This window comes from Delphinapterus leucas, chromosome 2 (genome assembly GCF_059928025.1).
Source record: "Delphinapterus leucas isolate spDelLeu-1000000601 "Yukka" chromosome 2, BTC_Dleu_Yukka2, whole genome shotgun sequence".
In the NCBI taxonomy this organism is placed as follows: domain Eukaryota; kingdom Metazoa; phylum Chordata; class Mammalia; order Artiodactyla; family Monodontidae; genus Delphinapterus; species Delphinapterus leucas.
In genome coordinates, this window is record NC_143130.1 from 145,656,404 (window position 1) to 145,668,785 (window position 12,382).

The following is a 12,382-nucleotide window of genomic DNA, read 5'->3' on the forward strand; positions in this document are numbered from 1 at the left end:
AATATTTTTACTAATAAATTTGAAGTACTTTCACTAATAAATTCATTCACAAATAAATTGAGTGGCTTTCATATCAAAGGCTGTATGTACTTCCTTCAGTTATCCTATTGTTTTTGCAGAGTGAATCTTCTAAATGAGGAAAATACGACATAGAGAATTATTTTCTCATGGCTGAAGGGTAACCATAAGATTGCGACTTATTGGCCTTTTAGACCAGTTTATTTTAATAATTTGAGGCTGTCTTGTAAAATATATGTTGATAATAATAAATCCTAAAGTTTGGAATGATTTTATTTTCCTTATAATAGCACTGTCTCACATTCTACATTTGTATTTGCTTTCTTAAGTGGGGCATAAAATGCAGTTGAAGCTGATAAGTTCTCAGATTCGGTGTCATATGTCATATGCCATTATGACATCCTTCGCTCAACTAATTCACTTATTTATTAAAAAATATTTATTACTAAGTTGTAAATACTGCTCTAAGTACTTTGGATATGTCAGTGAACAAAATGGACAAAAATCATGAAGTTTACATTTTAGCAGGCATGGTTCAAAAATAAACAGTAAACATGATAGGTAAGTAAGCAGGCATTCATTATGGATAAGGAAGAAATTCTATACCTGCTCTTTTAAACCATGCTAAGGAAAATTACATAGAAAACTACTTGGTTTTCAGCTTGGCTTATTTTCGTTGATTCCTTTAAAAATATTGTTTTAAGAACAACAAAATTTGGGGAAATACCTCTCTAAAAACAGAGTTAAAATGATGCTATTAATTAAGAAAATGACCATGTTTTGCTCCTACAATAATTTCTTGCTTTATAACTCATGCATTATCAATATTGCTGCAAAAAAATAGTAATTTAATATCTTGGATACTTTTGATGATGGTTTATAAAATCCCAAAGCACTTGGTATAACAAAATTTATGTTTCTCTAAACTTGTTTCTGTTCAAATTATATTATACTTTTGCTGGCTTTGAATATTAATGATAATTTTTTTGTTATAATTCTAAGTAAAATGTTATAGAACAACTTCTTATTTGTTATTGAAATGATTCTTGTTTAGAAAACTCTCTGTACTTTTGTTTATCACACTTGTCTTTTTTTTTCACACTTGTCTAAGTTAACTTTTTCTATGAAGGGAAAGAGTAAACATTTCTAATACCTTACTGGTGTAGCTTAGAATTGACTAGGATACATTATAGGTTCAGCATATGGTATGACAGCATTTTACAGGGTTGCATGTGTTGTCACAAACAGTATTATTAACTCAAATGTTAATACTTCTTTTGTTGACTTACTGAATTAAATCCATCCCTTAGACCATCAGAGTGGATTTTTTAATTTGTTTTTTAACCAAGAATCCCTGAATGTCTGCATTTTTTCTATATAATATAAAAAGTAGACCTCACATGACTGGATCTTGTGAGATGTTGAATACCTGAGATGTTGAATAGACTTTAATTATTCTTATGTTTAGTGAATAGTGGGGTTACCTGAAATTAGAGGAATAGGGTTTTGAGAAAGGATTTTGAGAAAGAGACAGAATGAACAGTGGAGTCAATAAAAAGAATGTTCTCATTAGACTTAAGAATAGATATTAAAACAAAAGACAAAACACCAAGTTTTTTTTGGATTATTACTTTATTTGGCTTTCTAACATTCTCAGTGAGTACAATTTTTTTCATCCTTTGTTTAGTCGGTGTAAACCAGAAACAATGAGGAAAATAGTGTAGGAATAAATGGGAAGGAAGTAGAATGTTTCTGGGACACTCCTTTGAAGAGATTTTCTTTTCTTTGAATACTTGGCCATTTAAAAGCATTTGAGATTTGAGGTTCAAAAGGAGGATAATAGTAGTCCTGTGTTCTAATTTTTGAAACCTCTCCTCCAACTTTTCTATCTAGTCTTTCATAACTGTTTTATTATTGGTTAAGTACCCATCACATTCAGTTTTGTATATAGAAACTATTTCTTTTCTTCTCTTTTATAAGGAACTCTGTGTCTGGAGATAAGACTTTTCTTATCAAATGGTATTAAAGTTATATCTTTGCCTACAAATTATCTCCTTGGCAAGAAAATTGTTTTGTTTTCAAAGGAAGTTCTAAGCCTAATGATGGAGAAGTGACAAGTGAAACCAATAACCAAGCCTGAGAAAGCATATCCATTTTGTAGTTTAAGATGCTCCATAACTAAGATTTAACTGGTATTAGACTTCTATTGCAATTGTTGGTATTTTTAAATAAATTTGCGAAAGGAATAATCTACCATAATCCATATGAACCTTTACTTGTGATGTTTGGAGTGGTTGCCAGCTGCTTGATGGCTGTGATAACCTTTGCTTGGCTAATATGCATGCCACTTTTAGAACTTTTCCTAAAAGTGACAATATGCCTGTCACCTGCAGAGTTAAGTGGTGTAATGCTGGCAGCTGAGCAGTGAGATGGAGTGGGGTGGAGTTGAGATTTTGTAAGAATGAATTCACTCATGCAGAGAACATGTTTCAGTTTGAGATAATGGAAACATTAGCCCAGAATATGTAGTTGAGTACATTTTGTTTGGTTTTGAGTGGTTTTTCAAAGATAACAATCTTTTAATCTCCGTATATGTGCTGTTGCACAGTGTTGTTAGAAGGAAAAGTGATGATGGCATTTGGAGGACTTTCAGGCTTAGAGCTAATTAATGTATCTGGTACAGCCTTGATTTAATATGCAGACCTAAGAGCTTTTGCTTTTTACTTACTTTAGGCAATTACATTATTTGCCAGCCAGTTGGCTAGTCAACACCAATATGGTTCTTTTAACTCCATGAATCTCAGCATGTGCCATTTTACATATCCTAACTAATTTAAATACATTTTTTATTCTTTCCACAGCGTGTAGAGTCCATGAAGCACAGGACAATAAAGCTTCCTACTCATACCACCAGGAGGATCTCTTGGAAAGAGTCACCACAGGACTACCAGAGAGACTAATTTGTCTGAAGCACATCATGTGTTGAAAGAACAGAAGGCTACTACCTTTGCACTCGCTAGAAATAGAGTGACGATGTTTTCAATTCCTTGAGTTCCAGGAACCCAGGAGAGTGAACTGAAACTCTGAAAATGCGGCCATGGACTGGTTCCTGGCGTTGGATTATGCTCATTCTTTTTGCCTGGGGGACCTTGCTGTTTTATATAGGTGGTCACTTGGTACGAGATAATGACCACCCTGATCACTCTAGCCGAGAACTGTCCAAGATTTTGGCAAAGCTTGAACGCTTAAAACAGCAAAATGAAGACTTGAGACGAATGGCTGAATCTCTCCGGTAGGTTCTAAAAAACTGAGGGAAGAATGGTGAAATATTGTACTTTGTTTTTAGGTGCAAGGCTTCAGTCAGCTATTAAAAAATACTTAATGATTTCTGTAAACTTCTATTTTTGCAAAAATTTAAATATCTTAGTAAGGTACTTTTTGTGCTAGTGATATCTCTATGTATTTAACATAGAGAGTTACTCTATAATGGCAAATCTTATTTTGCCTATGAATTTTAATATAGAAAAACTATGCCGTTTAATTTACTTATATTTTGTTTAAAATGATCTTCAGCATTTTGATAATTTTGATAAATATAAACTTTGTATGATTTAAAGTAGTACATATTAAAATTTTCATCATGGACTATAACAAACACATAATAATTGAGAGGCTGAGTTAGTCTAACTATAACTTATTAAATGAAAACGTTCATTCTTAACTAAAACAACTGTGTCTGGAATCTAGAGAATTATTATAATTGCTACTTCCAGTCTATTAAAAAATGTGACATGGGGAATTCCCCGGCAGTCCAGTGGTTAGGACCCTGCGCTTTCACTGCCGGGGGCCTGGGTTCAATCACTGGTCAGGGAACTAAGATCCCACAAGCCGTGGTGCAGCAAAAAAAAAAAAAAAAAAGTAACATGTATGCATTAGAAGTAATCAACTATTGGGAAAAACAAAGACTTTTATTTTCAGGAAGCAAGTGAACATAGTGTTAGATAGTCTCTATATTTGTTTTCAAAGTTATTGAATTTAGAAATTATCTAGTATCTTCTAATTCCTCATACTTAAATATGAAGGTGACTGTATACTTAGTGCTTGCTGTCTCTCAAAACAGAGGTCGGAGATTTGAGAAGATGAAGAGGTGAGAGTCGTCTAGAGGTGGTAATTGACTCTAAAGGAAGTTAGTGTAGAAAAAAAGAGCACAAATTCATTTCTTTTTGAGAAAAATATACACTGAGGAGTCGAAAGTGGAAACGTTCTGTTGTGCATAGAACTTTCAGAGTAGATGGAGAAGGAGAAGGGGAGAGAGCTATTTTGTGGAGGCCGAGGAGCCTTCTGTGACGAAAGAATGTAGTTGGCAGTGTCATACACCCTTGGAGCCTCCCTTCCCTCACTGCCTTTCAACTCTTTATTTAGAACTCAGTTCTTTCCTTTTGTTTAGTTCCATAACATTTTCTCACCATGATATCATTTTGATCTCTTTATGTTCTGTGGAAGGCTGTGCTAGGTATTAAGAGTTTTACTGTTTCAATGAATGAAACATCAGCCCTGTCTTGTAGGCGTAGTAGTACCATTCAGGAAAATACAAAGTACGTAGGAATTAGAAAGTGGACAGCTTGAATTTGTGTATCATTTTATTTTATTTTTGGGGAGAGCCAGGGAGGAAGGATCATGGAGAGAGTGGTCTTTCAGTAGAGTCTTAATCATTTGTTATGGGAACCAAAGATTGATAATTTGGAGGTTAGTAATCATAGCTATCATTTATTGAGAGTTTGTTATGTGCCAGGTACTGTGCCAAGGACTTTGCATGGATTATCTCATTGAATTCCACAGCTTCTTTATGGGATGCTGGTTCTGTTTTCATAACCATTTTACAGATGAGGAATCAATGGGATAGTAAGTGATTTAATTTTTCCCTAGGTCACACTTCTCACAAATGATGGAGCTTACTTTGAATCCTGGCAGTATGCGTGGAAAGCCAGGGGTCTGATGAACGGTTTTGCCTCTCTGAATAGAAACCAGAGAGAAGTAAATGATTCAGAAATCTCAACTAAACATCTCACGTAGGAGATCAGCAAGAGTAGTTGATTTTGGAGTATGCTTTGTAGTAAGATCTCGTTCTATGTTATGAGAATTTTACTCCTTGAAAACATATTGCCTCTTAACAATTCAGGCTAATAAAAAATTGCTCACTTTTTTCCTAATTTCAACTTAAATATTGATAGTTCACTTGGCTTGTCTGACTTCCAAGTATTTGCTTCTATTGCATGAAGGAAAGCTTGCCTTTAATATGAGTTGTTCCTTCTACAAAATAACCTTTGGATCTCTGAAGTCACTTTCCTTATAGTCTTTCATGTTGGCAAAAAATTAAATTCTCAACTACTGCAAATGTAGAGACAACTTCTAAGAGCTGAGACATTTAATATGTCATTCTATAACATCATAAATACAATCTGAAAGTACAGATGGAGAAAATGAGCCCATACACACACACACACACACACACACACATGCACACACACACGTATAATTTCAGGAAAATATGTAAATAATTAGGGAAGAAAACCTCTTCAGGCCTTTCCATCAACTTTATTGGTAGGGCCATTTGTGTTTTATTCAAAGAGATTATTATTTTAGAGCCCCTGGCATAAAAGGAAGAGCAGTGGAGGCACTAGTGGCATTGGTGTTCTTTTTTCCCCTTATTGTAATATTTCATACTTTTCTGTGTCTTTTTCTTATAAGAAAGTATGTTCAGAAGGTAGACTATAAAGGATTAATTCAGATGTCTGTAAACTAGGTCATTTCTTTGAGATATGGTGTGTGGATTAGAATTGGAAGGTAACCCAGAAGCCTGAAACTACAATTTTTAAGATTCAGGACAATAATTTTAAAAAGCATTTACCCAACCCTCTAGCCAGTGTTTGCTAATTTTGTTGATACTACTACAAATTTAGGAAAATAATTTGAAAATCATTACTCTGAGGGATACAAACGTTTTAATACGATGTATGGGAGGTTGCTGCATGTATCTCTGTGTGTACGTGTGTATCTGTATGTATATTTAATTCTGCCTTATTGATGAATAATTTCTGTATGGTAAAATACACTTGTTTTAGCATACGTGTCTATGAATTTTGGCAAATCCTTATAGTCACGTAACCAGTACCACCATCAAATTATAGAAGAATTCTTTCTCCCCCCAGAATTCTGTTGTGCCCTTTTGTAGTTAAATTCTCTTCCAACTTTCTGTCCCTGGCATCCACTGATTTGTTTTCTGTCCTATGTTTGTTTCCTGTTCCAGAATGTTATATAAATAGAATCATGCAGTAGGTAGCCTTTTGAGTCTGGCTTTTTTCATTTAGCATAATATACTTGTGATTCATCAGTGCTACTTTGTGTATTGGTAGTTCATTTTATTAAAAAAAATTTTTTTAATGATGAGCAGTATTCCACAGTATGCATGTATCAGTCTTGTTTGTTTTTAAATGCATTCACCAGCTGAAAGATGTTATTAGTGTTTCCATTTTTTTGGCAATTACGGACAAAGCTGTTACAGACATTTGCCCTGTACGTTTTTGTGTGTAAGTGAGTTTTTATTTCTCTTGGGTGAATACCTAGGAGTGGAATGGCTGGGTCATATGTAAAGTGCATTTTAACTTTATGTAAGAAGCTGTGCAAAATGTTTTCCAGAGTACCTGTACCATTTTGCATTCCCACTCACAGTGCTTGAGAGTTATAGCTCTCATCTTTGCTAGCACATGCTGTTGTCAGCTATTTTTACTTTATGTTTTAATAGATATGTAGTATTATCTCATAGTTTCAGTTTGCATTTACGTGATGATTAACGATGATGAGCATTTTTTTCATGTGCTTATTTGCTATTCATATACTTCTTCGGTGAAGTATCTATTCAAATTTGTTGCTTATTTTAAAAATTAAGTTATTTGTTTTCTTACTGAATTTTTTTAAGAAATTGGGGTTTTATATATAACATAAAATGTTTTATATATATGCGTATATATAAAATAAAAACATAGTGGCTTAAACCAATAAACATTTATTTGTTCCTGATTATTCAATTTCAGTTGGCCTTAGCTGGGCTGTTTTCCTAATTATGTATGGGGTCACTCATGTGGCTGCAGCCATCTGGTGGCTCCATCGTGGTTGGTCAGTCCATATGACCTAACACATGTTCAGTGGTTAGCTGGGGCCATCAGCTGGTTCCCTTCTATCTGGCTACTCTAGCAGGATAGCCCAGGTTTCTTACGCTGTAGTGTTCCAAGAGGGAAAGAGCAGAAACTGCAAGTCCTCTTGAGGCCAAGCATGAGAAGTTGCACAGTGTCACTTCTGCCACATTCTGTTAGTCTTTGCAAATCAAAGGGATACTCCATATTCAGGGAATGGAGGTAGGAGCTGCAAAGAATTTGTAGCCATATTTAACCCACTCTTCTCATCTCTAGAAGTAATGTTGAATAGATTAGGTCAAATCATGGAGGTCTTGAGCAGCCAGAGTTTAGTGTAGGCTTGGTTGATAGATAATAGGGAACCGTAACTGGGTTTTCAGCAGAGGATTGATGTAGTGAAAATGGTTGAGGAAGATTTAGATTTTCAGATGGATTTGGGCCATGTGCTTGACTGGAGTGAAATTAACTGGGAAATACAGTATTAATCTAGACATGAGGTGATGCTGACCTAAATTAATGATTTAATCTGTTGGCTTTGGTACCAAGGTACATCTGCTTATTTTCCCATGTTCCCTTCATGCTCTTATTTGACTTTCCCCAAACATCCCTTTCTTATTTGTTGATTGCCAGCACATTGAGTATACATGTAGTAGTCTTTCTTTTAAAAACTTAGAAATCATCACTTTCTTTTGGGGGGTGGGCGGTACGCGGGCCTCTCACTGCTGTGGCCTCTCCCGTTGTGGAGCGCAGGCTCCAGACGCGCAGGCTCAGTGGCCATGGCTCACGGGCCTAGCCGCTCCGCGGCATAGTGGGATCTTCCCAGACTGGGGCACGAACCCGTGTCCCCTGCATCGGCAGGCGGACTCTCAACCACTGCACCACCAGGGAAGCCCGTACCATTTATTCTTTATTCTTTTCTTCTAGTATTACTGAGCTGACTATGGTTCCAGACACTTACTAATAACGGAAGATAAATAGTAACAGGAAATATGGCCATAGTGACTCATCAATTTCAGTGTCACTTGATTTACAGATGACACATAATCTGCTATTACTGTGTACCAAAAAAAAAAAAAAAACTTCACTGGGCTATTTCTCACATTTCTTTTAGGTGAACTTTTTCACTGGGAAGGTTTTTTGTTTGTTTTTAAAATATTTTTGAGATGTCATATTGACATTTATAATTCATTTAGGTAAAATCATGAAACAGTGGTTGTTTAGCTTGATCAGTATTCTAGACAAAGCTGTCTGAAAGCAAATAAATATAAAAAGACTCTAACTCAATAAATTAGAGTTAGCTTATGAATTACAATGTCTAGAAGGAGGTATAGTATAAAATAGCACACTGTGCTTTTCTTGTTGCTGGTTCAAATAAAATAAGTTTGATTTTAATACAATCCTTTTGCTCTTTTAAAATGTATGCAAAAACTGTTGCTTGGCAGAGATATTTTACATCAGAAATGCATAAGAGAGTGTGATGTTTGGAGTAATAAATATGGAATACTGTATCTGCAAATAGAGACAAAAGGGACACTCAAAAGTATAGTTTAATGTTAATTCTCATTTATATTCAGTAGCACTTCAAAAGTATTATCTCTTACCATATGATATGTACAAAAGCTAAAATGATTTAGCCATTTTTCTGTAAGTCAATGGCAGAAGTTAAAAATAGAATCTTCCGAGGAATTACGAAGTTGGATCTAATTTTCAGTACACTGCCTATGGTGTCACTTTTTTATACCTATTCAAGTTCCTCTTCTGTTAAATATTATCTGAGGACAATATGTTTTACTAGCCTACAGATAATGACAAACTATCCTAGTTATTATTACAGTTACCCTTGGTAATTGTTAAATATGATCAGAGGTTTCCACATATCAGTATTAGAAATGGCCACTTGAATCACTACATCTTTAAGTTATATAGATGCACCTGTGTAAGCTATGGGGATTCTGTTTCATATTTATTGAGCTTAACTGCAGTAATAGCTTATAATCTGTATAAATAAATACAAGTAGCACATTTGACACAGCAGTTTACTATGATCAGTACTGCAGTGTTTCACGTGGGTCATAGAATCTGTGGGAAGAAACCACATACTGTAAGTTCTAAATTTATTTGGTCAACCATACATAAATTTCTTGGAAGTGGTGTGACCATATGGAGTAGAAATAGATGTAATACATCTAAATGTAGCTTCCTATGGTCCTTTAGAGTCCCTGATGGAGTCATAAACTGCTGGTGCAGTTGTCCACACAAGGTAATATCTTGAACAGATCTGAGTTCATTTCTTACTATACCATAATAATCCTTTTATATTTGGGCACAGCGTCACCTTTTTGGAAGAGTGTACACAAACAATATGTGCATTTCCATTTAAGGGGATGTGTACAAACTGTGGGATCTGTTAGTTCTTGAGCCAAATCTAACATCAGTAAAACCTTATTCTGATCCTTGAAAAGAAAGCAAAAGTCTTTTTTGTGTATCTCAATAATAAATATGCCTCTGGCTTCCTAGCATTATGAAGAGTACATTTCTCCACAATATTGATGGTACTGTGTACTATGCATATGCATGGGTGCACATACACACATACACGCATGTGCGCGAGCGCACAGGAGATTGTTGCAGACCAACCAAGTCATTATTATTTGATTTTTTTGATAGTTATTGGTAGCTTCCAAAAGCTAGAGGTCAGTAAGGAAGATAGGCCTCTCCACCACAGTTTTGCTAACATTTAATATGTGTTACAGTGAAGGCAAGATTCAGATTGAGTTCTGCCACACACAAATGTTAGTAAGCAGGTGCAAAAACAGTCACACAGTCTGTTGTGTAACTTTGTCAAAGTCCGTGCTTTCAGTCTTTTCAGTTGTTCTTGAAGTATCTTTTGTGAAAGGTTCTCTTGAGGCAGTTGTGACATTATTTAATAACAGGTTTTGGTCTACCTTCTGTTCAGGTGTCAGAGAATGTCTGAATGAGCCGCTGGACACCATATGGGTTTGAAACCTAGGCCTAAGGTGTCATTTGAAAGATTGTGGTCTACTGGATTTACTACATTCGTACATGTTGTTTACAAAATTGTTCACAAAGTGCTTCTACAACATTTCTTGGTTCCCGTTTTCATATATGTTGAATTAATTTTACCAATGAAATAATATTTCTAGTATCTACCTAGCTAATAACAAACTACCTTTGATTGGAAATATAGTTGGCTAAAGAACTTAATATTGCTGTTGCCTTTGAGATATGAGCTTTTCCCCAGCTTTACAGATGTACAGTTGACACATAACATTGTGTTCACTTAAGGTGTGCAACGTGATGATTTGATATATGTATATATTATGAAATTTTTACCATAATAAGGTTAGTTACACATTCATCACCTCACATAGTTACCTTTTGTGTGTGTGTGGTGTGAGATTTTTAAGACCTACTCTATTAGCAACTCTCAAGTATACAGTACAATATTGTTAATCACAGTCAGCATGTTGTACATTAGATCCCCAGAACTTATTCATCTAATAATTTGGTCAGTTTGTTCCCTTTGACCACCTTCATCCATTACCCCACCCTCATCCCCCCTACCCCTGATTCTGGGAACCACCAGAACTATGAGTTCAGCTTTTTTAGAGTCTATCTATAAGTGAGATCATACAATATTTTTCTTTCTCTCTCTGATTTATTTGACTTAGGATAATGCCTTCAAGGTGCATCCATGTTGTCATAAATGGCAGGATTTCCATCTTCTTTCATGGCTAAATAGTATTTGACTGTATGTATATATACCACATACTCTTTATTCATTCATCTGTTGACAGACACTTAGGTTGGTTCCATGTCTTGGGTATTGTGAACATGGGAGTGCAGCTATCTCTTGGAGATACTGATTTCATTTCTTTGATATGATAATTAGTGATGTTGAGCACTTTTTCATGTACCTGTTGGGAACTTTTATGTATTCTTTGGAAAACCGTCTATTCAGTTCCTCTGCCATTTTTTTTTTTTTTTTTTTTTTGCAGTATGCGTGCCTCTCACTGTTGTGGCCTCTCCCGTTGCGGAGCACAGGCTCCGGACGTGCGGGCTTAGGGGCATGGCTCACGGGCCCAGCCGCTCCACGGCATGTGGGATCTTCCCAGACCAGGGCACAAACCCGTGTCCCCTGCATTGGCAGGCGGACTCTGAACCACTGCACCACCAGGGAAGCCCCTCTGCCCATTTTTAAATCAGATTTGTTTTTTGCTCTTGAGTTGCATGAGTTCTTTATGTATTTTTGGCTATTAATCCCTTATCAGATATATGCTTTGCAAATATTTTCTCCCATTCCATAGATTGCCTTTTCATTCTGTTGATTATTTCTGTTGTGCAGAGCATTTTAGTTTGATGTAGTCTCACTTGTTAATTTTTGCTTTTGTCGCTTGTGTTTTTGGTGTCATATCCAAAAAGTTATTGCCAAGACCAATGTCAATGATCTTTCTCCCCTGTTTTTATCAGGAGTTTTATGGTTTTAATTGTTAAGCCTTTAGTCCATTTTGAGTTAATACTTGTGAGTGGTGTAAGATAGGGGTTTGGTTTCATTCTTCTGCAATGGGTATCCAGTTTTCCCAACACCATTTATTGAAGAGACTGTCCTTTCCTCAGTGAGTATTCTTGGCTCCCTTATTAAATGTTAGTTGACTACATATTCAAGGGTTCATTTCTGGGCTCTTGATTCTTTTCCATTGATCTATGTGTCTGTTTTTAGTGCAAGTACCGTACTGATAACTATAGCTTATAGTTTGAAATCATTAAGTGTGATGCCTCCAACTTTGTTCTTCTTTCTTAGGATAGCTTTGGCTGTTCAGGATCTCTTGTGGTTCCATACGACTTTAACGATTGTTTTTTCTATTTCTGTGGGAAATGTCATTGGAATTTTGATGGGGATTGCATCAAATCTTTAGATGTAATATCCTTTTTCATCCCTTCACTTTGAGCCTATGTGTGTCCTTAAAACTGAAATGAGTCTCTCTTAGGCAGCATATATAGGCATACCTCGGAGAATTGCAGGCTCAATTCCAGACCACCACAATAAAGCAGATATTGCAATAAAGTGAGTCACACAAATTTTTTGGCTTCCCAGTGCATATATAGAGTTTATACTATACTGTAGTCCATTAAGTATGCAATAGCATTATATC

The 12,382-nt window shown here is 35.6% G+C and overlaps 1 protein-coding gene across 9 annotated transcripts in view; it reads left to right on the forward strand.

The window, feature by feature from the left end:
• The window catches only part of FUT8 (fucosyltransferase 8), a 331,756-nt gene that overhangs the window by 164,923 nt on the left and 154,451 nt on the right, over window positions 1-12,382 (forward strand). For all 9 annotated transcript variants that reach the window (XM_022570337.3, XM_089907845.1, XM_089907844.1 and 6 more), the window contains one exon: window positions 2,880-3,310. In XM_022570337.3, coding sequence (XP_022426045.1) covers window positions 3,108-3,310 — 203 coding nt within the window. In that variant the 5' untranslated portion in view covers window positions 2,880-3,107. The remainder of the gene's footprint in view (window positions 1-2,879; window positions 3,311-12,382) is intronic.